The 23,239-nt window shown below is 38.4% G+C and overlaps 3 protein-coding genes and 1 pseudogene across 4 annotated transcripts; all 4 read left to right on the forward strand.

The window, feature by feature from the left end:
- The first annotated feature begins 8,173 nt into the window (after positions 1 to 8,173).
- LOC122055272 (glutathione S-transferase T3-like) lies at positions 8,174 to 8,949 on the forward strand. The gene is made up of 2 exons (XM_042616638.1): positions 8,174 to 8,697; positions 8,748 to 8,949. The coding sequence occupies exons 1-2, from the start codon at positions 8,174 to 8,176 to the stop codon at positions 8,947 to 8,949; spliced, it is 726 nt and encodes a 241-aa protein (XP_042472572.1).
- Positions 8,950 to 9,969: 1,020 nt separating this feature from the next.
- On the forward strand, positions 9,970 to 10,888 carry LOC122055273 (annotated as a pseudogene).
- Positions 10,889 to 13,697: 2,809 nt separating this feature from the next.
- LOC121967883 (SUN domain-containing protein 1-like) lies at positions 13,698 to 16,495 on the forward strand. 2 transcript variants are annotated; one of them, XM_042518393.1, is made up of 4 exons: positions 13,698 to 13,898; positions 13,988 to 14,055; positions 14,235 to 15,355; positions 16,104 to 16,495. In XM_042518393.1, exons 3-4 carry the CDS (start codon positions 14,303 to 14,305, stop codon positions 16,398 to 16,400), a joined length of 1,350 nt encoding a protein of 449 aa, XP_042374327.1. In that variant the 5' UTR covers positions 13,698 to 13,898; positions 13,988 to 14,055; positions 14,235 to 14,302; the 3' UTR covers positions 16,401 to 16,495. The 2 variants fall into 2 exon arrangements, with proteins under 2 accessions (XP_042374327.1, XP_042374326.1); XM_042518392.1 differs by lacking the exon at positions 13,988 to 14,055.
- Positions 16,496 to 16,633: 138 nt separating this feature from the next.
- LOC121967884 (protein ETHYLENE-INSENSITIVE 3-like 1a) lies at positions 16,634 to 18,856 on the forward strand. Its single transcript, XM_042518394.1, has one exon. The coding sequence runs from the start codon at positions 17,539 to 17,541 to the stop codon at positions 18,631 to 18,633; it is 1,095 nt and encodes a 364-aa protein (XP_042374328.1). The 5' UTR covers positions 16,634 to 17,538; the 3' UTR covers positions 18,634 to 18,856.
- The last annotated feature ends 4,383 nt before the right edge of the window (positions 18,857 to 23,239 follow it).

Below are 23,239 nucleotides of genomic sequence, written 5' to 3' on the forward strand. Positions count from 1 at the left end.
GCGAGCGAAGAGGCCGAGCGAGTCGAAGGCCGGCTGGGCGAAGAGGTTGAGCGAACTGGAGGCCGGTCGGGCGAAAACTAGAAAGCAACCAAACAAGCACGCTTCTGATCGATCAGACGGGCGAACAGCTGAGCGAAGCGATCGATCTAGAGTTGAGCGAACCCAGGCTTGGATAAACGCAGTTTCCTTGAAACAGATTTGCCCCACCTCTAACTGTGCTTCGAGGTTTTTTCGAGACGTTTGTTTCCAGGATACAATGGTGAACCGTGATTCCACCAAGCACTGGTAGTCACGACGAGCTGAGTGGTACTCGATTTATCACCGGCACTCCGCCGAGCAAAATATGCACGACAAAGGAGGAGGGAACATAGGTCTCAGCTTCTGTTGTTTTTCTATGTGCGTAACCTTTACCTGTTGTCGCAGCCTCATTATATAGGAGCTCAAACCAATGACAGTGTTAATGATCGTTTAATTATCCTTATTTACTAGCTATGTAACACCAACGTTTTACTCGGTTGCATTACTCTTTCTTTAATGCATCCGTTATACAAGCAGCAAAAAAGATTTACATGACAAAACGTCGGTTGTTCCGCTTGGACAAATTTTGCCCTAACCAATCCAACATTGGGCGCACACAGGTCATGTCTGCACACGAGTCAATATGGTTCATCCGAACCCTAAATTTGCACCCCCTTGTGCACCCACGTGTAAAAGAAAGTCTCTTCCCATGCATTTGCTCATGTTCTTAATGCATGTGAATCAATATAAACCAACCTATTTTCTTTAAAACTCTCAATGTGGAACTAAAGTCTCATTAACAATGGAATCTATTTCTTCTTCCACCTTTCTCTATTCAAAACTCTTATATCCAACAATCCCCCACATAAATGGAACAATCGACTGTATCAGTCGAGAATTTCCCTTTGGAGTCAGAAGCTGCAAATGAAACTCGATCGAGCAGAAGTTGAGGATGAAGCTCGCCAAAAAGATTAGGCTTCGAAAGAAGAGGCTTTTACGGAAGCGAAGGATGAGGAAGAAGGGGCGTTGGCCGCCGTCGAAGATGAAGAAGCTCAAGACTGTGTAATCAATGACAATGGAGATGTCAGGTTTGGGGCTGTTCATCATTTCCACTTCATTTTCCTGTTATTTGTCATAGTAAAAGACTGCCTGAAACGTATCGTGCTTCGTTTCTTTGTCTGCTTAATGAAGTAACGTTTTATTGCTGAAGTAGTCGTAAACCCGCAAATAATTACAAAGATAGTAGATTTAGTAGAGACAATATAAGCTTCTGAACTATGAACGAAGACGAAGAGCAAACAAGATTATAATGGATTGCATTAGAATCAATTCAAGATGAAAATGAGGAGAAAAATACGTGGGAAAGGAAAGAAGAAGGGACTCAGGAACTGTTATCAGCTTTATTTCAGAAGCTTTTACAGGTCACATGACACTCCAAGACTCGGGCATCGGGAAAACCGGCAACAGCGAGTCGAAGTCCGACGACACCGTCGGCAGCCCGAACGCTCCCCCGTCGAGCTGGTCCAGGAACAGCTCCGACGTGTCGAGCGTCGGCAGTCGGATTTGCTGCGGCGGCGGCACGGGCGCCGGCGAAGCGGACAGCTCGAGCCCCTCGGCGCCGGTAACACGCTGCACCAATTCCAGGAAGTTGGCGGGGTCAGCGCTGATGTAGGTGACCGGCGATCGGTTCGCCGCGGCCCCTCCGCGCGGCTTCCTCTTGGCCTTGGCGATTCTCCCCGAGGCGGCCGCGCTGCGGTTCCGCCGGAGGAGGGCGGCGGAGGAAGGCGAGGATCCGGAGGATAGGGACCCGGGGAACGCGCGGGCGAGGGCTTCGGCGTCGCCGGAGAAGGCTTCGGCGATCCACGCCATGCGGTGGCGGCGGCGAGAGGGTAGAGTGAGTTGAGGTCGAAATGGAGGGGTGCATTAATAGTCCATGCGGAGAAAGCGCGTTCATCGGAACACGTGGTGTCACGTAAATCGAGACAAACAACCGCGGTTTGTGTCGGAGCGGTTTGGTTTAAAATATGAAAAATAATTCGTGATCGGAGGAGAGTTTAAGTTCACCGTCAAAATACGTCGTGGATGGGCCCCGTTTCGTGTTGACTGTTTCACAATTTATTTAAAGAGTATTTTACCGGAAGAAAGAAACAAGGCATGCAATGGTTCTGTTGACTTTCAGGTGTCTGGGTCCCCACTGCATGTCACTCTTGTGATGAGTAAGCCTTGCCTATCAGTGTTGACTTTTGTAGATTCTCCAATCTAGAATGACAATTTCAGGGGATCTTGTCATGGAGATTTTATTAACCATATATTTACTAATATATATAGATAAACATTTGTGTGTCTGATTTGATTCCTTTTGAAATGCTTAGGCCAAATTGTGTTTATAATATATCTGATCCTAATTGTCGGCTACAATGACATGTTATGGTCAACACAATTTTAATACAAGTAGCGTCAAACATAATCCAAAAGTCGAGATGCTATAGAAAATGGTTAACTAAAAAGAGTTTTGATCTCGCATGACATGCACAGTATGTAACTGTGCACATCGAGATCAATTAATAACTTTTTTTATATATTTTTTTAATATTTTAAATTAAAAAAATTAATTAAAAAAATTACATTTTCTTATATAAATTTTTAATATATTAATATATCCTCTCAACATATATTACAATATTCAATAAATACTTAAACTAATTTTATTTTATTTTTTTTTAAAACCAAACACTATAATCTAATTGGAAAACCTGAACCCTAGAGGTAAAATCTAAAAAAAATAGCTTTGATACTATAACCCAAAGTTTGAACCCTAGAGGTAAAATCTAAAAAAAAAATAACTTTGATACTATAACCCAAAGCCTGAACCCTAGAGGTAAAATTTAAAAAAAAAATAGTTTTGATACTATAACCCAAAGTCTGAACCCTAGAAATAAAATCTTTAAAAAAAAATTAATTATTTTTTAATTCAAAATTAAAAAAAAATAACAAAACATCGACATTTTAATTAAAAATAATAATATTTCTTTATAATATTTCTTTATATAAGTAGCTAATACGTTACGATATCCCCTTAACATATTACAATACTCCATAAATACTTAAATTTATTTTATTTTTATTTATTTTTTAACTAAATACTATAATCCAATTGGAAAATCTAAACCCTAAAGGTAAAATCTTAAAAAAAATTAACTGAAAAATTATATCCCAATTAGGATGCTTGAACCCTACCAATAAAATCGTAAAAAATATATTTTATTTATTTATTTAATCAAAATTAATATATTTTATTTATTTTTTTAATAAAAAAAAAATCATGATATACTGCGCGTCGCGCAGTATATCAAAATCAAACTAAAAAATATGAATATGTAATTAATTGGGCGAGGACTTCATACTATTTTCATATCTTGTAAGATAAGAATGGTTAGCACCGGTCCATAAAATACTTTTTGGCGTTGGCAACGCTTAAGTCGACCCTTAATCTTGTAGAAAATAGTAGAAATACTATAGCAAAGAACGCGTAGAATAATAGAAAAACACATATTTTCGTATATAGATGAGAACCTCTTTTATAGTATTATTGTAGTATCGGTGCACACACCTCAAAGCATGTGCACATTTTCCAAGACATCCTAGGAAAAGATACGTAAAAAATTATCCCTAACACCTTTTCCTAAACGAGTATGCAAATATCTGATGTGACAGGTTGAAAGCTTCTAAAGTACAATGTGGCTGCTGGATATGCTATGTTGTCAGTGGTACAAACCTCTAAAAGGGTACGATGAGATATGCGGGTGGATTCCACTATAGGTTAATCGGATGCCGCTTGGTTGGGACCTACTAGCTTGGTTGTGTTGAACAGAGCTATCTCCCTTCACTCGACTTTTCCGTTGTTGGAGGGTTGCCTTTCACCTGGCCGAACATGTCGCCCGCCCAACAGGGACGGGGGGTCAGGGGATGTACTGCTCGTATGCTCGGACATGTCATCTGTTCGACTTTACTGCCCCGTTGGGTCAACTTCTCATGATCCTTGGACTGTGTTCCTTTACCCACCTTGACTTTGACCTCCACGTCAGCTGGTCTTCCTTGCTTTGATCCATCTTTGGTGGACCCCTCTTTATCACCGTATCACAGATCTTCCTCTTAAGTCTAGTCGAAGGAGGTTGCAAGTCTGACTAATTGCACAATTAGTATGTTCTGGAACTCTTGTTTCTCGATCGAGTGTTCTAGGTTTTAGAGTCGCCGCTCGGCTATGAGAATCATTATCCTCTTTGCTCTCCCCGAAGGGGGCTTCTTCTCGACTGGACGTGCTAGGGTTTAGAGTCGCAGCTCGGCTATTCATATTCCGAGGTTGATGTTGCTCGGCTTCGTCACTGCTAACCCCTGGTCGCTTTTTAACTTTTTTTTTTTTATTATTCTCCCAATCAGCCATTCATACTCCTAGGTTGGTGCCGCTCGGATCTAACATGGGCGACACTTAGTCATTTTAAACTCCTCTCCGATCTCTTTTCCAAGTGGCCACACATACTCCGGGGTTGATACCGCTCAGGGTTAACACATTTAGCACTTGTCTATTTGCCAACTTCTTTTTGATCTCCTTCTCCGAGCCACCGCCATCATTCAGTGTCTTCTAATGGATGTTGACGTCACCCTAATTTTTCAAAAACCGCTCAAATTCCTAGCCATTAATACAAAGCACGCCACCCATGCCTTTTAATTATACTCTCTCACTCCACATTAATGCCTCTTGTAGTTGGGTGCCACGTGTCACCACCCGCTACCACAACATGTGTGATGTGACAGGCGACTGTTAGGATCTGATGCGACGGATGCCTTTTCGAATTTAACGACCAAGATTAAGTCTCGTTTTCTAAAGCACTAAATCGGACGACTTAGGGCAGTCATCCCCAAGGTTTTTAAACCCTTCATTCTCTCTTTTCTGTTCACTATGCCGCCTTTGTCTTCTCGCTTTTTGCTTTTGCTCATCGCTAGCGATCCTTTCCTAGTAAGCTCCTTCTCCTTTCCCCCTTTTGATCTTTGATTTCCGACCTTTATTCTATGGTACATTCTCCTTCTCCACCCCTACTATCCCTAGGCTGTGATATACCTCCACCAAGTCGAATTTTAACAATGATGAGGTCAACCAAATGAAACTAACCTATCATTTTCTCAACGATTTCCAAATTGTCATTCTCTCTGCCTATACTCGCCCTCATACGTCTCCAGACGGCTTTCTCCCTTTCAAAGATCAATTTTATGTTGGTATGCTCTTTCCCATACATCCCTTCTTATGTGAAGTTTGTCAGTATTTCCACATTCCCCTACACCAGTTGATACCTAATTCATTTAGATTATTGTGCGCGGTGGTGATAATATTATGTGTGTATGACATTTCCCTTTTGCCCCGCCTTTTCCACTAGTTCTACTACCTCAAGCTTTATGAGCTGAGCATCTTCCTTTTTCAAACTTGGGTGGGTGTTGTTTATTTTGACAAAATATCCACTTCAAATAAGCACCGAAAAGAGTATTACTTCTTCGTCTGTCTACTCGACCGGCCTGTCTTTTCGACCGGTTGGCAGATAGAACTGTTGAAACCTCCCCCACTAGGGAGGTACCGAGGTGAGCCGACTTACCTCCAAGCAGAGTCTGGTCAGTCAAAAGTACCATATACACAGGCTGCTATTGTAGAGAGTCTTGTATGTGTTCGGACTAAGCCCTATCTGAACACGGCTTCCCACCCCTCTAGGTATGTCATTTTTCTTCCTATCATCTTTGAATATAACTTATTTCTCTTTCTTTTTTGCAGCTCAAATCATGATCAGGGCGATGTTGAGTGGCAAGAGTAAGCTTACCGATGCGGAGATTAACGCTAAAGGAGTAGCCAAGTTGAAGAGTCGCAATCTGTTGCCAGTCGAGCATTCTAAATAGCCGATCGGTGAAGCAGGGGGAAATCGGGCGGTAGCCAGTGATGCAACCGCCAACTCTGGCGAGTTGCAGCTCGAGCGCCCCTCTATGGCTCTGATCACGATTACGTCAGAGTCAGTCACCTTTGGTAAGCCGTTGATCTAGCGTCGTAAGAGGCAACAAGTGTGTCCTTTGAAGAAGACCCTTGTGTCCTTTTCGCTTGGCCTTGCTCTTCCAGGGGCGTGCGAAATAATGCGCGGTGGTAGGGGATTGACGTGTTCAGAGCGTCCCCAAATGCTCCAATCGGTCTATTGTTCGGCTTTCGACTGGTGGGGGCTTTCGCTCAGCCTCTTGGGTCAGCTTGTTGACTTGTCCTGATATTGTCGGGTCGTTCAGCCCTCGGCAGTCAAATGCTGCTTCTTGCTGTTGTTGTATCATTTTTGTAGCTCGAGCGCTTATCCGTATTTCTAAGTCTTCTTGAGTTAGTGTCACAGTGGCGAGTTGTCCAGCGTCTTCCATCCTCACGTTACAGCTACAGATGAAGTTCTCACAAATGACGTCAAATATGATCCTATCCAAAAGCGGAGAAGATGATTGGCTAGGGATGTGGCTAGCGCTCTACGGCTGACTAGGCGAGGACTTCACGCTATCCTACAAGACAAGATTCGTTAGCGTTGGGCCAAGAAGGGGTTTTCGGCGTTGACCCTCTAATGTTCAAGTCAACCCTCAATCTTGTAGAAAATAGTAAAAATGTTGTAGCAAAGAACGTGTAGAATAACAAAGTAACGCATATCTTCGTCTGTAGATGGGAACCCCCTTTTATAGTATCACTGTAGTATATGTGCATGCACCTCAAATGTATACACATTTTTCAAAATATCCTAAGAAAAGACAAGTAAAAAAAATATCTCTGACACATTTTCCTAAGCGAGCATACAAATCCCTGACGTGATAGGCTGGAAGCTTCTAAAGTACAGTCTGATTGCTGGACATGCTCTGTTATTAGTGGCACAAACATCAAAAATGGTACGATGAGATATGCAAGTGGGACCCACTATAGGCTGACCGGATGTCACTCGATTGTAATCTACTAGCTGAACAGAGTTATCCCCTTCACTCTGCTTTTCCATTATTAGAGGGTTATCTTTCACCCGATCGGACATGTCGCCCATCTGACAGAGACTGTGGGTCGGGACATGTACTGCTCGTCCACTCGGACATGCCATCCATATAACCTTACTAGCCCATTCGATCAACTTTATTTGATCTATATATGGATCGCATCTCTTTATGCATCTTAATTTTAACCTCCATCAACTGGTCTTTTCTATTTTAACCCATCTTAAAGATGGTCCATCATCATCCAATCAATCCTTATTTTGAATTCCTTTCTATGATTTATTTCTTTCTAAAATATTACGTGGAATCATTCGGAAATAATTGTTAAGGTGACAACTTCACTTTTGGCCTAAGAGAATGATTCACAGGGTAAATTGATCCAGACTCGTCACAACAACCTAACCTTTTGCGGTGCAATTGACGTGTATAATTTATTGGAAATTAAATTTAAAATAATTTTTATTGGTGGGGCCGGGAAAAATTTCTTTATTTTTGTTATTGTTATAAGAGCATCTGCAATGCGGTGTTAAACGCCGCGTTATAATGCTACTGTGCATTAACGTCGCGTTGCAGGATGCCAACGTGACGTTCAAAAGCTTGAACGCGTTCAAGTGTTTGTGGGGTGGGCCAGGACGGGCCCACCCCATGTGCAAAACTTTTTTTTTAATTTTTTATTACCAACGACACATGCAACGGCTTGTTAATTTTTTTTTTTTTTACCAACGACACATGCAACGACTTTTTTAAATATAAGGTTTTAAATAATGATTTTTTTAAATAACATATTTATATTTTAAAATTAAAAATTAAATAATGGTTAGTTATTTAACGGTTACTTTTTAACGGCTAGTTAACGACTAGTTTGAAAATTCGACTATAAATATCCATCCATATATGCACATATTTTCATTCCCACTCACTACTCTTTCAATTTTACTCTCTAAATTCTCTCCCCATCTATTTTTTCAAGTTCCTACCATCTTATTTTCTATCCAAAATGGATAAAAATAATAGGGCATTTTTTACAAATTTCTTGAATTATACAAACATGTCGCAAGAATATTCATCTTCCCAAAATCCACAAATTCCACCAAATTATCAATACCCACATCCATTTCCCAATATGTCGTTTCCTCCACAAAATCTTCAAAATGTCCAAGGTTTTGGAAATTCTATGAATCATCTGAATTATGCCCCTCGAGGTCCATATCAATCGCTTCCAGCTGAATATTGGCAAAACATGAGTCATCCATATTTCACGCTGTCGGTTGTTCATGGATATGGTACCCCGCACACAACTGGTATGTCTTTCACTTTTTCGATGTCGAATGAACCTACAACTCCGACTTTTGTCCCGGAGACTCAACTTTTCAACCGTGAATCCCCAATTGAGGTGGTCAATTTAGAAAAGATGGTTTCAAATGCTGAGGGTACAAGAAAGCGTTCAAGTTGGACAAAGGTTGAAGACGAGGTCTTAGCGAGAAGTTTTGTCACTATCAGTGATGATCCAATAATCAGCAATGATCAAAAGGCGGATGTTTTTTGGGGACGGGTTGCAAGCTACTACAATGAGAATCTTCCCCTAGGTTCAAACACCAGAAGTGCAAATGTTATACGGTCACATTGGCACAATACAATCCAAAAAAGGTATATTGATTCAACGTAAATTACAATAATATTTATAGTTCATATCGAAGTGGTCACAGTGATGAAGATATATTGAGGTTTGCGTACGAAAAATATCTATCCGAAAACAATGGTGTTGCATTCAATCTCGAACATGTGTGGAGAATTGTCAAAGACCGTCCAATGTTTACTCCACAGTCCGCTGATCACTTTGTGGCCACAAAGAAGACGAGGACCTCAGAGTCGGGAGCAAGCAACACCTCCTCCAACTAAGATGTGAGTATAGACCTGGATTATGAAGATACTCGTCCAATGGGGCAAAAGGCAGCAAAAAGAAAGGGAAAAGACAAAGTAAAATCGACCATGGAGGATCTGACAGTAAACTACAACAATATTATCACAAAGTTCACTGAGTACACAAGCGTGAAGAAGTCCGAAGTCGATTTGAAACAAAAACAACTCGAAGTAGAGGAGATTAAGGCAAAAGCTGCATTGTCCAAATCTGAAGCTAATAATCGTCGCTTGAAGTTGAAGGAGTACGAAATATTGAACAAAGACACCTCACAGATGACAAAGGAGCAGCTTATCATACATGAATGTCTATGCAAGGATATTAGGTCAAGATGGAATATCTGAATTATTTACTTAACGTTCATTTTCTAGTATTATTATATTTTCGAGTGATTGTAATTTTTAATTATTGTATTTCTCATTTCAATTAATGTGATTTTTAATTATTATAATTTTGTAAAATAGTCGTTATAAACAAGTGGTTGGAAACTAGCTGTTACAATTAGCCGTTGCAAACTAATTGTTACAACTAGCCGTTGGAAACTAGCCGTTGCAAACTAAGCATTACAACTAGCCATTGGAAACTTACTGTTGCAAATTAGTCGTTGCAACCCGACGTTGCATACTAGTCATTGCAAACTAGCCGTTGCATGAGAAAAACAATATATATATACCATCATACTATTTCTCAAACACATATACTAAAACGTGTTTCCTCCAAAAATGTCTCATTCTACAAGCAGCTCTAGCTCAAGTTCCAGCTCGACAAGCGAAGACGAAGTCCATGTTGAAATCGATGAGCACGCTTATGATCCGGGTGAAGAACTGATGTTATTGGTTCTTCAACAACATCAACAACTTATGGAAGCATATCAGAGGAGGGACATGCGCAGAAGAAGGTTCGTCCAAAGAAATTGTGAAGCCGGGCATAAGAGACTCGTCAATGATTATTTCTCTATAACCCCGATGTATCACGATGAAATATTTTGAAGACGATTTCGAATGCGAAGAGAGTTATTCCTCCGCATAGTGAATGCATTAGAGAATCATTCAACATTTTTTCAACAAAGGGACGATGCTGTACGAAGAAAAGGGTTATCACCACTACAAAAATGCACCGCTGTGATTCGCCAACTGGCTTACGGAGTCCCCGTCGATCATCTTGACGAGTACCTACGTATGGGTGAATCAACTGCCATCAGGTGCCTTTTCAAGTTCTGCGAATACGTTGTTGAAATATTTGGTGATAGGTACTTGAGAAGGCCAAATGCTGATGATGTTCAACATCTTCTGCGAATGCATGATGAGAGACATGGCTTTCCTGGCATGTTAGGTAGCCTTGATTGTATGCACTGGAAATGGAAAAATTGTCCAGTTACTTGGAAAGGTCAATTTATAAGGGGACATGAGTCACCAACAATCATACTTGAAGCAGTCACGTCGCATGACTTGTGGATATGACATGCATTTTTTGGGGTCGCGCGGTTCACGTAATGATATTAACGTGTTATATGAATCTCCCATATTCAACGACGTCTTGCAAGGAAATATGCCGGAGATTAATTTTACGGTGAACGACACTGTATATACGAAGGGCTATTATCTAACAGATGGAATATATCCCGAGTGGGCTACTTTTGTTAAGGCTTTTCCTTGCCCGGAGGATCCCAAGAGGAAGTTGTTTAAGGAAAGACAGGAGTCTGCAAGAAAAGATGTTGAACGGGCATTTGGGGTGCTCCAATCTCGATGGGCGATTGTCAGAGGTCCAGCTCGGTATTGGTATAGGAAAAAGTTAAAACAAATCATGTTAACATGCATTATTTTGCATAATATGATTGTTGAGGATGAGGGAGGTCACGTGACAAATTGGTACAACGAAGAAGGGGACGAACCCGCACAACCTATCCATGGCTCAAACTGAGGATTTCAAGATTATCTTCGAACAAATTCTGAGCTACGTGACACTCAAGTTCATCACCAACTTCGCGCCGACTTAGTTGAGCATATCTGGGGGCAATACAACAACAATTCGTGAATTAATATTTAAAATAAATTTTATTTTCCCAACTTTGTAATTTTAGGTGTAATTTTGTTTTCCCAACTTTATAATTTTAGGTGTTAAGTTGTAATTTCGTTTTCCCAACTTTATAATTTTAGGTGTTCAGTTGTAATTTCGTTTTCCAAACTTTATAATTTTAGGTGTTTAGTTGTAATTTCGTTTTTCCAACTTTATAATTTTATTTTCCTAACATTGTAATTTCGTTTTCTCACAAACATCTATTTTATTTAATAAATATATTTTAAAAATTAATATTATTTTTGGAAAATAATAATAATAATTTAAAATATTTTATTATAATTAATAATAAAATAATATTATTAAACGTTTTTTTTTTTGAACAAACGTAAGATTATTATTTAAAATATTAATAATAATTTAAATATTTTAAAACATATATAAAACATATTTATTTAATATGCTATAATGTTAAAATGAGTGAGTGGATGGTGGGACCTATGAATAATGAGTATTAACGTTAAAAGGGTTGTGGGTGAAAAAAGAATGTTGTTATAACGAGTATGTGACAGTGAACCCCATATTTTTTGATGGGATGGAAGGTGTTATAACGTTAGAGCATTGTGGATGCTCTAAAGGATATTTCACGCTACTCTTTCATTTGAAATATATTATTATTTCATAATTATTATAATATAACTAAATTTACTATAATATATTAAAATACTTTAAATAATTTTAATTACAATTATTTTAATATTGATTAACACCGTTTAAAAAACTTGTTAGAACATTTATAGTTTAAACTAAAATTAGTATAATATTAAGTAGTTGGCATCTAAAAGTGTTTGGACCAGTTTTGAGGAAAAAGCCGTAAAAATTTCGAAGCCGTAAAAATTAGGAAATTTCGAATTTCGGCTATCAACAGTGGCACAGTCGACAGTGAAGAAGCCGTAAAAATTTTGGAATAAATTGACGAAGATCAGCATGCTTCGCCATCTTAAGAGAATGTCTGTATAGTAAATTAGGAAATTTTTCTATATATGGTAATAAACTAATAATATCATTACTATTTAATTAAGGATCCATCCAATAAAAATATAAGATTAATATTTTTTTTTTGAAGATTTTATTGTTTAAATGAAAGTGTCATTTAAATTTTTTATTCAAATGTAAGTACCAATATCTCCTAAAATAGTCTTAGCCCATCTGTCCAAACACTCGTCACATGAATTAGGGCTAAAGTAACATTACTCTAGAATCACATGTTTTCCTAATGTATAGGTACACAATTTGATGAGTGGTGGTGGCAGACTAAGTTGAGATGTGAAAATTCTACATATTAATGCATGTAGCGCTACAATAAAGTTATTACATGGATTAAGGTATTGGCAGCGGCTAGAGCAATCATAAAAATTAAGATTGTGTTTGAATTGTGAGATTGGAAATGATAATTTAGAAATGATTTTTAGATTTATGGGAATTAATCAAATGTATATAACTAGGTGAGTTTTATTTCCATTACACCTTGCTATTAAGTCATATCCATAGTCATTCCCATCATTTAACCAAACGCCACCTAAGATGAGTATACTCAGGGGTATTATTGCACTTTGCACCAACATATAAAATAGCTATAACGGATCAAAGGGATTCCTTTCCAATCGAGACATAACATCCGTTGGAGGTATTAAGTATTAACCAAGGAGGATTTACACGTGGACTAAGAGTCACGACTTCCTAGTTCTCATGTGCATCCACTCGGGCGGAGAATTAGATGAACACATGACTTAGTTTGTGTCATTTTAAGCTCTACAAGTCTATCAATCGATTTTAGTTGAAATTGACTGATGGATCTAGAGAGATCACAATAATATAAAATTAAATTTTATGTGTTCGTCTAGTTTCCTTAATTATATTCATACGTTTAAATATCAATTTGATACATTATATTATATAAGAACAACATATTTTTTATCATAAAAAATTATATTTTAATATGTAATTTAATAATTTTAAAATTAAGATTAATATTTAGTTATTTCTGAAATTTTCTCTATCGATTCTATAATTTGTCATTAAAACTATTATCGTTAGTTAAACTTATTATAATAATTTATCATTATTACTTATTATTAATCAGTCGATTTTAACTGAATTGATAGTTTTAGAAAATTTAAAATAATATAAAATCAAGTTTTATATATTTATCTATTTTTTTATTATATTTATATTTTAAATATTAATTTGACATATTATATTACGAATAGTAGATTTTATCATAAAAAAATATGTTTAAATTATTTTTATACCGTAGTAATCGATTTGACAAATGAGAGGAGAATAAAATAGGTATTGAATATGTAATTTAATAATTTTAACACTAGGATATGAAATTTAGGTATTTCTGAAATATTCTATGCGGTTCTATAATTTGCCATTAAAAGTTAAAACTATCAATGTTAGTTAAACTTATTACAATATTACTTATTATTTTAGTAAATTTTTTTAACCCAACAAAACAGGACCTTGGGCCCACCGTCGTCCAATAAAAAGACGAGTTGCTTCGAGAGTCATTAATTTTATTTTTTATTAAGGGTGACAGTTTTATTATAATACGGCGGTAGGCTATGAACGGATAGTTTGATCTACCTCCCTTCTCAAATTACATAATTTGAGGAGCAACCTAATTAACCTTTTTACTACGATTACGCTGAACCACAAAACGGGTAAGTCCCATGGGTATCTGGTTCGAGTAGGAGAAAGTTTTTTTTTACATCAACCGGACGCGACGTCGACGAGGCATCTCTCCCGATTGTCGCTCCGCAGCCGGATCCACAAACCACCCAGTCGCTGCGGAAGACCACGCCCGCCGGTCGGCTGAGCAGACATCCTGATAATTTCTGAAACCCTAGTTAGTCCTTGTTCCACATTATGTTCTTGCCGCGTTTTCCCCGGTTTTGCTTGTTCAGATTTCTTGGAGAGCTTATTTCTTGTCGTTAGGGTTTCGAGTTGCGGACGGTTCGGTTATGGAACTCCTGCTTCTGGGAACAACTTTGTTTGATCCGCTTGTATGTTTGATTTCTCTTAAAGATTGTAGTTGGATTTGGTTTCTCGATTCTTTTTACCACTGTGGTAGATTCTTAGTTTTTATGTGTAACTATTATCTTTTCATCTTCTTGCTAAAATTTCCGGGGATTAGAGGCCTAATGGAGTTTTGTTGATGGAGTACCTTGATTTGGATCTTTAGGTTGTGCTTAAGAGATTCTGGCTGTTTGTTTCCTTTGCGAGTGATTGAACGAGTGCCAAAACGAAGCCATGTCTGCTGCCACTGCTGGAGCGGCTGCAGCATCGTCAATTTCTAACAGCAGTGCTTCTCTGAGTTTAGACACAAATGGGAAACCAAATACACGGAGGAGAACAATGGTAGTTGTTGAGAAGAGATCAACCAATGATGGTCTTACTGAAGGAGTAAATGGGGTTTTGAATGGGAAGGATTTGAGCCATACGATAAAAGGAGAATCTGTGGTTGAGAGAATGAAAGACTATTCCAAGTTGAAGAAAGGGCTGATTACTTCATCCAACGTATCTCCACGACACAGAAGAGATGCCCCAAAACCTGTAAAGCCTAAGTGGCAGACTGTTCTGAGTGTTCTTACCAAGAATTGTCTGCTTCTTGCTTCACTTTTGTGGTTGGGACAGACTATATGGAAATGGACTTACAACACTCGTGATAATGTTAATTCGCCCTTTGTTGCTTTGGAGTACGAAAGTAGAATTTCTGAAGTTGAGACATCTTTAAAGAAGACTGCCAAGATGTTACAGGTCCAGTTAGATGCAATTGACAAGAAAATTGGGAGTGAGATTGGCATGGTGACCAAAGAATTCATTAAGCAAATTGAAAGTCAAGGTACATTATTTGATGATGGGTTCAAGAAGTTGGAATCCATAACTGATTCTTTGGAGAAGTCTTTGGGTGAGTTGAAAGAATTGGGTCTCATTTCAAGAGAAGAATTTGAGAAACATGTCGACGAGTTACAGAACAGCAAAAGTGTAGACGATAGAAGTAGAAATCTGGATTTGGATCAAATTAGGGTTTTCGCAGTGAATGTTGTTCAGGAAGAGATAGAAAAGCATGCAGCTGATGGGCTTGGAAGAGTTGATTATGCTTTAGCTTCTGGTGGGGCTAAGATAGTTAGGCACTCAACACCTTATGGTTTTAAGAAAGGTACCAATTCACATAAGATGCTGACACCGAGCTTTGGAGAACCTGGACAGTGTTTTTCTTTGCAAGGAAGCAGTGGATTTGTTGAGATTAGGTTAAGAACAGGGATAATTCCTGAGGCTATCACTTTGGAGCATGTCGCGAAGGTGCGTTTTGTTATTAGTTGTTTGTTTACTTGCTTATGTGCTACTGCTATATCACAATGATAATATTGATGTATGTATGAATCATTCATTACTATCCTATATTTTTCTGATCTTTCCTAAAGTAACATGCATGTATGTCCATTTGCCATGCTAATATTGTTCAATTTTTAAACACAACATTTTCTAACCCTTCCATGTATAATTACGTTGACCCTGGTACACATATGAGGTTCTACTATGTTATTTTGTGACAATAACTCTACTTTGGACTTTCCAAAGAAAGTAGGTGGTTTCCAATCAGTTATGAAATTTACTTGGCATTCCAATGCTTCGAGTTCCCATAATGGATGAGAAATCAAGCCACTAGCATAGTAGACCACATTCACAACTAAACATTCTCATTAAGCAAAACATGATTAATAAAACTGGCAATAGATATGAAAGTTGATTACAATAACATAATTCTAGACTTAACAAAGGGAGCAATGTGTTCGTTAGCATTCTCCAATACAATAGAACCCTACTGTTTGAGTTGCAAGCTCAAACAGTTGGAACCCTACTGGACAATTGGCAATGTGTTCATTAGCATTCTCCAATACCTGTTTTTTTAGGCTTTGAATAATATAATTCAATTACTCATCATAGAGTTCTTTTGTTCATATAGAATCCTCATTGTGCGATGAAATTTTTTGTTTTCACTGAGACATATCTTAATGCCTCTCCCTGAATGTATGATATGCTGATGCAGAGTGTAGCATATGACAGATCGACTGCCCCAAGAGATTGTCGTGTATCTGCCTGGTTTGATTCACCCGAACATGGTCTATCGAGTAACCCCAACCAGGTTGTCACCTTAACCGAGTTCTCCTATGATCTAGAGAAGAGCAATGCACAAACCTTTGACGTCAAGGCAAGCAACTCTGGCATTATTAACATGGTTAGGTTCGACTTCACCTCCAACCACGGGAACTTGGCTCATACCTGCATCTACCGATTCAGGGTGCACGGTTATGAACCTGGCTCTCCTTCAGCCATGGGTTTGTAGGACTGAGAGAGCATGCTGGTGTATTATCTTGTACTCTTTTTTTTTTTGTTTCTAAATCTGGTATGTTGCGGTAATGAGATGAACGTTACCCTTAATCGTTATTGTAGTTTAGTCGTGACCTGTATAATGTTTTCCTTCACATTTTATTGGATTATATGGATGGTGCCTAGCTAATTCTCAGCACTATGAATTTAAAAAGAAGATAACATAGGCACTTTAAGCACCCAAGAGTAGTCCAACTAAGTATGCACATTGTTTTAAGTAATCAAAATCTTCAAGTAGATTTGGTTGTCTAAACTTTGTAGCTATTCTTAACTAATGTTAAGACCATGCAGCGAACCAAGGGAACAGAGGCACTATAAAATCTTCAAGAATCTAACGAGAGATCTGTTGAAAGATTAGATTTTTGGGTATGGAGCCAGGGAACTGGGAGATCCAAGCATAGATACATCACCCCCGGACATGTTTTTGCCATTTTTGTTTAGATAAACAATGGACTTTCATTGTTTATTAACTTTAACATGTTACTCTTTCTGAATACAAATGTAATTAACTTCAGTAGAGAGAATCTATTGATTACTTTCAGAAATACATATTCTTAAGTCTTTGAAATATTTTTTTCCTGATGCATACGGCTCCAGATTCGCAGACATAACTGAGGATGTTTTTGATAAAGAATCTATCTACTAGGTCAAAATAAACTGCCAAAAACTAAGATTAATTCATCAGTAGCACCTGTATGTTTTTAATTGGTTTCATGTGGCATTGCAAAGTTGGAAAATTAGCAAAAGATGTTGCATTCCTCAAGAGCATGTGGTGTTGTACCCTGTGGTGACCAATGATTTAGGAAGTATCAATCATGTTTATTATTGTTCTCAAGGTGAAGTCACGTGTAGAAGGTATGAATCATGTGCACCTGTGTGTGTTCTTGAGCCCAGTTGCCTATTTCGTGCATGTTGTTTCAGATGATCATGCTTGCATAAGTCGAAACTTGTAAGTTCAAGTACAGAGAATGGCTAGACGCAGAGTTGCTAACGAGAAACTTAAGAGGAGTGTTTTAATTCCTCTGGTTCTTTCTTAGATTTTGAGATAATCGTTTCTTTAATCTTCTCTGCTAGCAACGTTGGCTGGGCTTCGAATGGAAGAAAGCGTAGCCTTCCCAATCAATTGCTGCACGCAAACCATCCCTCTCGTGGACAAAAAGAATCTCATTCATGGCGATGAACACGCTGCCATTGAAGAGCTTGAACGCCGAATTTGGAGAGACGAGATGCTGCTGAAGCGCTTGAAGGAGCAACGGCAGAACCAGCACAAGGTGCAAGGCGGAGACTCCGCAAAGAACGAGCAAGCCCGACGGAAGAAGATGTCTCGCGCCCAGGACGGCCTGCTCAGATACATGCTCAGAATGATGGAAACATGCCGCGCCCAAGGATTCGTATACGGTATAATTACAGAGAAGGGGAAGCCTGTGAGCGGCGCATCCGACAATTTGAGAGGCTGGTGGAAGGAAAAGGTCAGGTTCCACCGCAACGGGCCTGCAGCTATCGCAAAGCATCAGGCTGACAATGCAATTCCGGGTTCAGATGGCGGCGCCGCGAAGCCCGGTGCTGCGGCAGGGCCTCGTATCTTGCAAGAGCTGCAAGACACGACTTTGGGCTCGCTCCTGTCGGCCCTCATGCCGCATTGCGATCCGCCTCAGAGAAGGTTTCCCCTGGAGAAGGGAATCGCGCCGCCTTGGTGGCCGACTGGGGAAGAGGACTGGTGGCCCCAGATGGGGACACTCGCTGACCGAGGCCCGCCGCCGTACAGGAAGCCCCACGATCTGAAAAAAGCTTGGAAGGTCAGCGTCCTGACTGCTGTAGTCAAGCATATGCTGCCTGATATCCACAAGATCCGTAGGATGGTGAGGCAGTCCAGGCGCCTTCAGGACAAGATGACGGCCAAGGAGAGCGCGGCATGGCTGGCTGCCGTGAAGCAGGAGGAAGATGTGTACGCGAAGAACAAGCTCCAGTTCCCTTTGTCGTGTAGCTCCCAGACGAATCCAAGTCCCATCGACATTTCTAGTCTGGGAATTTCTTCCGACGGACAGAGATCGATCAGCGACTTGATGGGGTTCTATGAAAACGAGATCAATGACGACGAGCCCATGAACTCAAGTCCTCAAGACAAACATTTTCAGCCTGGGATTCAAACAGATGGCAGAGTGAGTCGCTTGATGCCAGTTTTTGAGTAGAGATACAAGAACAAAATCGGCGAAAGCTTCTCTTCTGGTATCAGTGACATATCATTTCATAAGACTGGAGCTTCCAACTGGTTTTAGTGAGGAAATTTGGCAATGGCAGCTTCGATGGTGAGTAATGTTGTTAGCTCATCCTGTACTAAGAATCTACTTTAGATGCTAGTGCTCGGCTCTGGAGCTTGTTCGAGCTTGCTTTGTACCGAATCTAATGCACAGATTTTGCCTTATTTAATGGCTTACTGATTTGTTGCCGATTTGGTATTTGGATCTTGATGCACTTGCTGGAACTTTAGATTATGAATTTAGAAAATTATTATGAATTTGCACTTTTAGCTAATAGATTATGAACTTTAAATTTTATAGAAACAGTATATAATCATATGTGGATTCTTTAATGATTCAATAATATATATATTTTATTATTTTGGTAATATTTTATTGCCTGAATATATTCAAATTATACCAAATTTTATTTATATATTGGTACCCAATTGTACCAAAATTTCGGAATAGAATTAAGGTGTTTAATAAAAAAAGAAAAAGAAAACTTCATTAGTTTTTTTTTAAAAAATAAAATAGATCATTTAATAATGCTATTTTTTTTAATGACAAATGAATTTCAAAATCAAATAGGCGCCTCACGTCTTTTTTTTATATAAACAAAATAAAGCACTCCCGTCTCTTGTATTGAAAATTTCTTTGGATTCATCCGAACTGTAAAAGCTACTACTAATTTGTGAGTAGATCCTCTGGTCCGTAAATTATGGATCAGGGGATGATCCATTACATGAGGACCTTTGATTTAGATGGACCCCATCTTTAAATAGGTGGGGTTCATCCAAATCAAGGGTCCACATCAGTGGATCATCCCTTGATCCGTAATTTGCGGACCAAAGGATCCTGGACTAATTTCTATGACATATAAAACTATTAAAAAATATATGAATAAAATAAAGAGATGAAAGTAAAAAAATATTATTATGCATAAATTTTAATCTCATATTAATTTTTATTTTATTTTATTGTTAATTTAAATTATGACACATATATTGATGTCGTAAATATATGCATAGAAAGAGACTCTCTCAAATGTAGATGTGCAGGATGTGTATAAATCTAGGACATGGATTTATACTGAATTAAGTTGACTCTTGATATTAATAGTGACATTAATTCATTAATGGTGACTTCATAATGTCTCGGCATTAATTGTGACATTAAACTCATTCTGTAACGTCTTGATATTAATGAAGATATTAAACCCGAGAGAACCTTGAAGCACAACTAGAGGCGGAGCGAATATATTTCAAGGAAACTGTGTTGAACGCAGATCTCGATATCTCACTTAGCGAATTCCTTTTTCGACTCGACGATCGACTCCCGAGTGTGCTAAACACTGCATTAACTCCATCACTCGGACCACCGGAAGCTTGGTAGAACTAGCTCCGCTGGCAACCTGAGATTCTTAGGTCATTTTAACAGATAAGTTAGAATTAATTTTTATAATTTCAATTCTGTAATTTTTCAACATATCTGGCAACAGATTGTCAAACAATCTCGAAATAGATTTCGTTCTGTTAAGATGACCATAGAATAAAGTGTTGAGGTGTAACCGACTCAACACATGAAAGTCCCTCCACCCCGATTGGAACTGTGTCAATCAACCACGGGGAAATTCCAGAGAAGTTCACTGATTGAACTTCAAGTGATGACAACAGAAGATGTTCTTCTACTTGACCACGCTCAATCTGGCTCGGTTCTTGACCGATGACCCTCCCAAGCATGCTAAGGATGCTGGTACATAGACCATCAATATAGTGTAACTGTCTTGCCAACTCGTTGTACGTTGTGTATAACACGAAGAGAACGTCTAAGGAGCTGTGAGAGTCCCTAGACAAGAAATACAAGACTGAAGATGCAGGGGCCAAGAAATTCATCGTGGGCCAATTCATGGACTACAAGATGCTTGACTCCAATATGGTGATCAGCTAAGTCCAGGAGCTTCAAGTAAGCTTGCATGAGATCCACTTAGAAGGGATGATTCTGAGTGAAACATTTCAGGTGGCTGCTATCATTGAGAAGTTACCTACTACTTGAAGGACTTCAAGAACTACCTGAAGCACAAGCGGAAGGAGATGAATATAGAAGAACTTGTTGTTAGACTTCGAATGAGGGATGTAATCGTGCCGAGCTGAGCTGAACTCTTGAATGTTTAAGTTTGACTCGTTTATAATCGAGCCGAGCTCGAACTTTATTTAACGAATATATTCATGGCTCACGAGCTTATTCGAACTTTTATTGAGCCTAAACGAGCTTAATAAATATAAATTTAAATATTCATTAAAAATTAAATTATATATTTAGAAAAAATTATAATATTCTTATTAAAATTTATAATTTTATTATAATAAAAAATTTAATATATTTGTTTATATGTTTTATAAGTAGAATGTAAAATCTATAAATTTAATATCAAAGCTATTATTTTTTTTATTTAAAAGTTGATTCATTAACTTAACGAACATATTCACGAGTTAACGAGTCGAATATTGTGAAGCTTGAGCTTGGTTTATTTATTTTAACGAGCCTCATTAAACAAGTTCAAACGAGTTTTTATCGAATCGAGTTTCGAATAGCTCATGAGCGGCTTGGTTCATTTACACCCCTAATTTGAATTGAAGAAAATGATAAGAGTTCAGAGAGGAAATTATTCTGTCAGACTACTGTGAAAGCCAACGTGGCCGAGCATGATCAAAACTCGAAATGGAAGAACCACATTCTAAAAATGATGATGAATGCTCTTCTATTAAGCTTTGGACTACCAGAGTTCATGTGGGGGAAAGTTGTGTTAACATCTTATTATCTTTTAAATAAGGTGTCCCAGAAGAAAATAAATAAGATCTCTTATGATTTATAGAATGGAAGTCAACCGTTCTACGAATATTTACGAATATGGAGGTATCTTGTCAAAGTTTTGGTACCTAATCTGAAAAGGATTAAGATAAGACCAAAGATTGTTGATTGCATATTTATTGGATATGTATATAATAGCAGTGCGTATAAATTTTTTTTTATGTATGAGTCATAAATAACAGATATACACAAGAACTCGATAATAGTATCGAGAAATGTTTCGTTCTTCGAACATGTGTTTCTGTATAAGATTCGAGAGGAAGCTAGCTCCTCAAAATGGGTATATAAAATACAAGGTGAAGATGATGATGAGGAACCAATTGAGGTCGAGCTTAGATGGAGCAAAAGAGCTCGGATAAAAAATCCTACGGATCAGATTTTATCACTTTTATGTTGGAAAGTGAGCCCCAAAGTTACTCAGAAACAGTAAGCTCTTCTGATGGACCTCACTGGAGAGAGATAATTATATCTAAGATAGAATATATCTTGCAAAATCACACTTAGAAACTTATGGATCTTCCTCTAAGAAGTAAACTATTAGGTTGCAAGTGGATCTTCAAGAAAAAAAATGATGTCAGATGACACAATTAATAAGTACAAGGCCAGATTGGTAATCAAAAGATATCGACAATGAAAAAACTTTGATTACTTTGATACATATTCTCCGGTGTCGAGAATAACTTCTATAAGAATATTGTTGGGTATAGCCGCTTTATGGAAATCTCAAAATACATTAGATGGATATAAAAACAACCTTTCTAAATGAGTATTTAAAAGAAAAAATCTACATAGAACAACTTGAGGGGTTTTCTGTATCATGATAGAAAAACTATTGGATCAAGTCACACATGAGAGTGGGGAGGAGGGGGGTGAATCACGTGGTTTTGAAAACTTGTTCTTTTTGAATTTTAAAAGATGAGTACGTAGCGAAAAACTAAGTAAGAAAACAAACACAATAAAATACGATCGATTTTACTTGGTTCGGAGCCTTCGGTGACTCCTACTCTAAGACCCAGGTCCCAAGAACCTATCGATGAGTAATATACTAAAATACCTCTTTTAGTACCTCTGGAATAGGGGATCGAGTACAAAGAAGATAGGCGAAGTGTAACACGCTGCACTTTCCTTTTTCAGTAATTAAGTATAAGGAAATAACTTCGTTACAGACACGTGGGGATCAAAGTGAAAAATGCTCATGTGTCGGTGCCGATCTGCCGACAGTGATCAGAAGTCCTCGGAGCAGTAGTCAGGCGTAGTAGCTTCGCAGCAGAGTCACAACAGGAAGTTAGAGCAGTTGGAACCTCAAATGGACGCGCAGTAGCTCATATATCAGTTATATATTGATGCTTAGTCGAGATTGGCTTATAAAGAGAATGAAAGGCGTCTTCTATAGGCATTGAGGGTGCCTTCAACGCGGTAAATCTGATCCTGACTTTGCTGTGCCTTATCTGTGTTAGGGTCTAAAATTTATCCCTCAGAATGCGCCTTCAAGCCATTGAAGGCGCCTTCCATAAACAGTGCGAAGGTGCCTTCCAATGCTTGAAGGTGCATTCGGGTACTGTTCATCCGAAGGCCTTTTGCTCATTTTGCCCTGCAAGTTATGTTAGTCCAAATCTAAAACATCTAACCTGCAAAACAAAGTTAGCGCAACGATAATAAGAAGTAGTAATTAGCTTCTATCCTCCTA

Source organism: Zingiber officinale, chromosome 3B (assembly GCF_018446385.1).
Source record: "Zingiber officinale cultivar Zhangliang chromosome 3B, Zo_v1.1, whole genome shotgun sequence".
Classification (NCBI taxonomy): Eukaryota; Viridiplantae; Streptophyta; class Magnoliopsida; order Zingiberales; family Zingiberaceae; genus Zingiber; species Zingiber officinale.

Coding starts and splice junctions, on each gene's coding strand:
- LOC122055272 (XM_042616638.1), top strand. CDS start 8,174: ATGTCGTTTCCTCCACAAAATCTTCAAAATGTCCAAGGTTTTGGAAAT. Junction 8,698..8,747: donor CACAATACAATCCAAAAAAG/GTATATTGATTC, acceptor TTCATATCGAAG/TGGTCACAGTGATGAAGATA.
- LOC121967883 (XM_042518393.1), top strand. CDS start 14,303: ATGTCTGCTGCCACTGCTGGAGCGGCTGCAGCATCGTCAATTTCTAAC. Junction 15,356..16,103: donor CTTTGGAGCATGTCGCGAAG/GTGCGTTTTGTT, acceptor ATGCTGATGCAG/AGTGTAGCATATGACAGATC.
- LOC121967884 (XM_042518394.1), top strand. CDS start 17,539: ATGGAAGAAAGCGTAGCCTTCCCAATCAATTGCTGCACGCAAACCATC.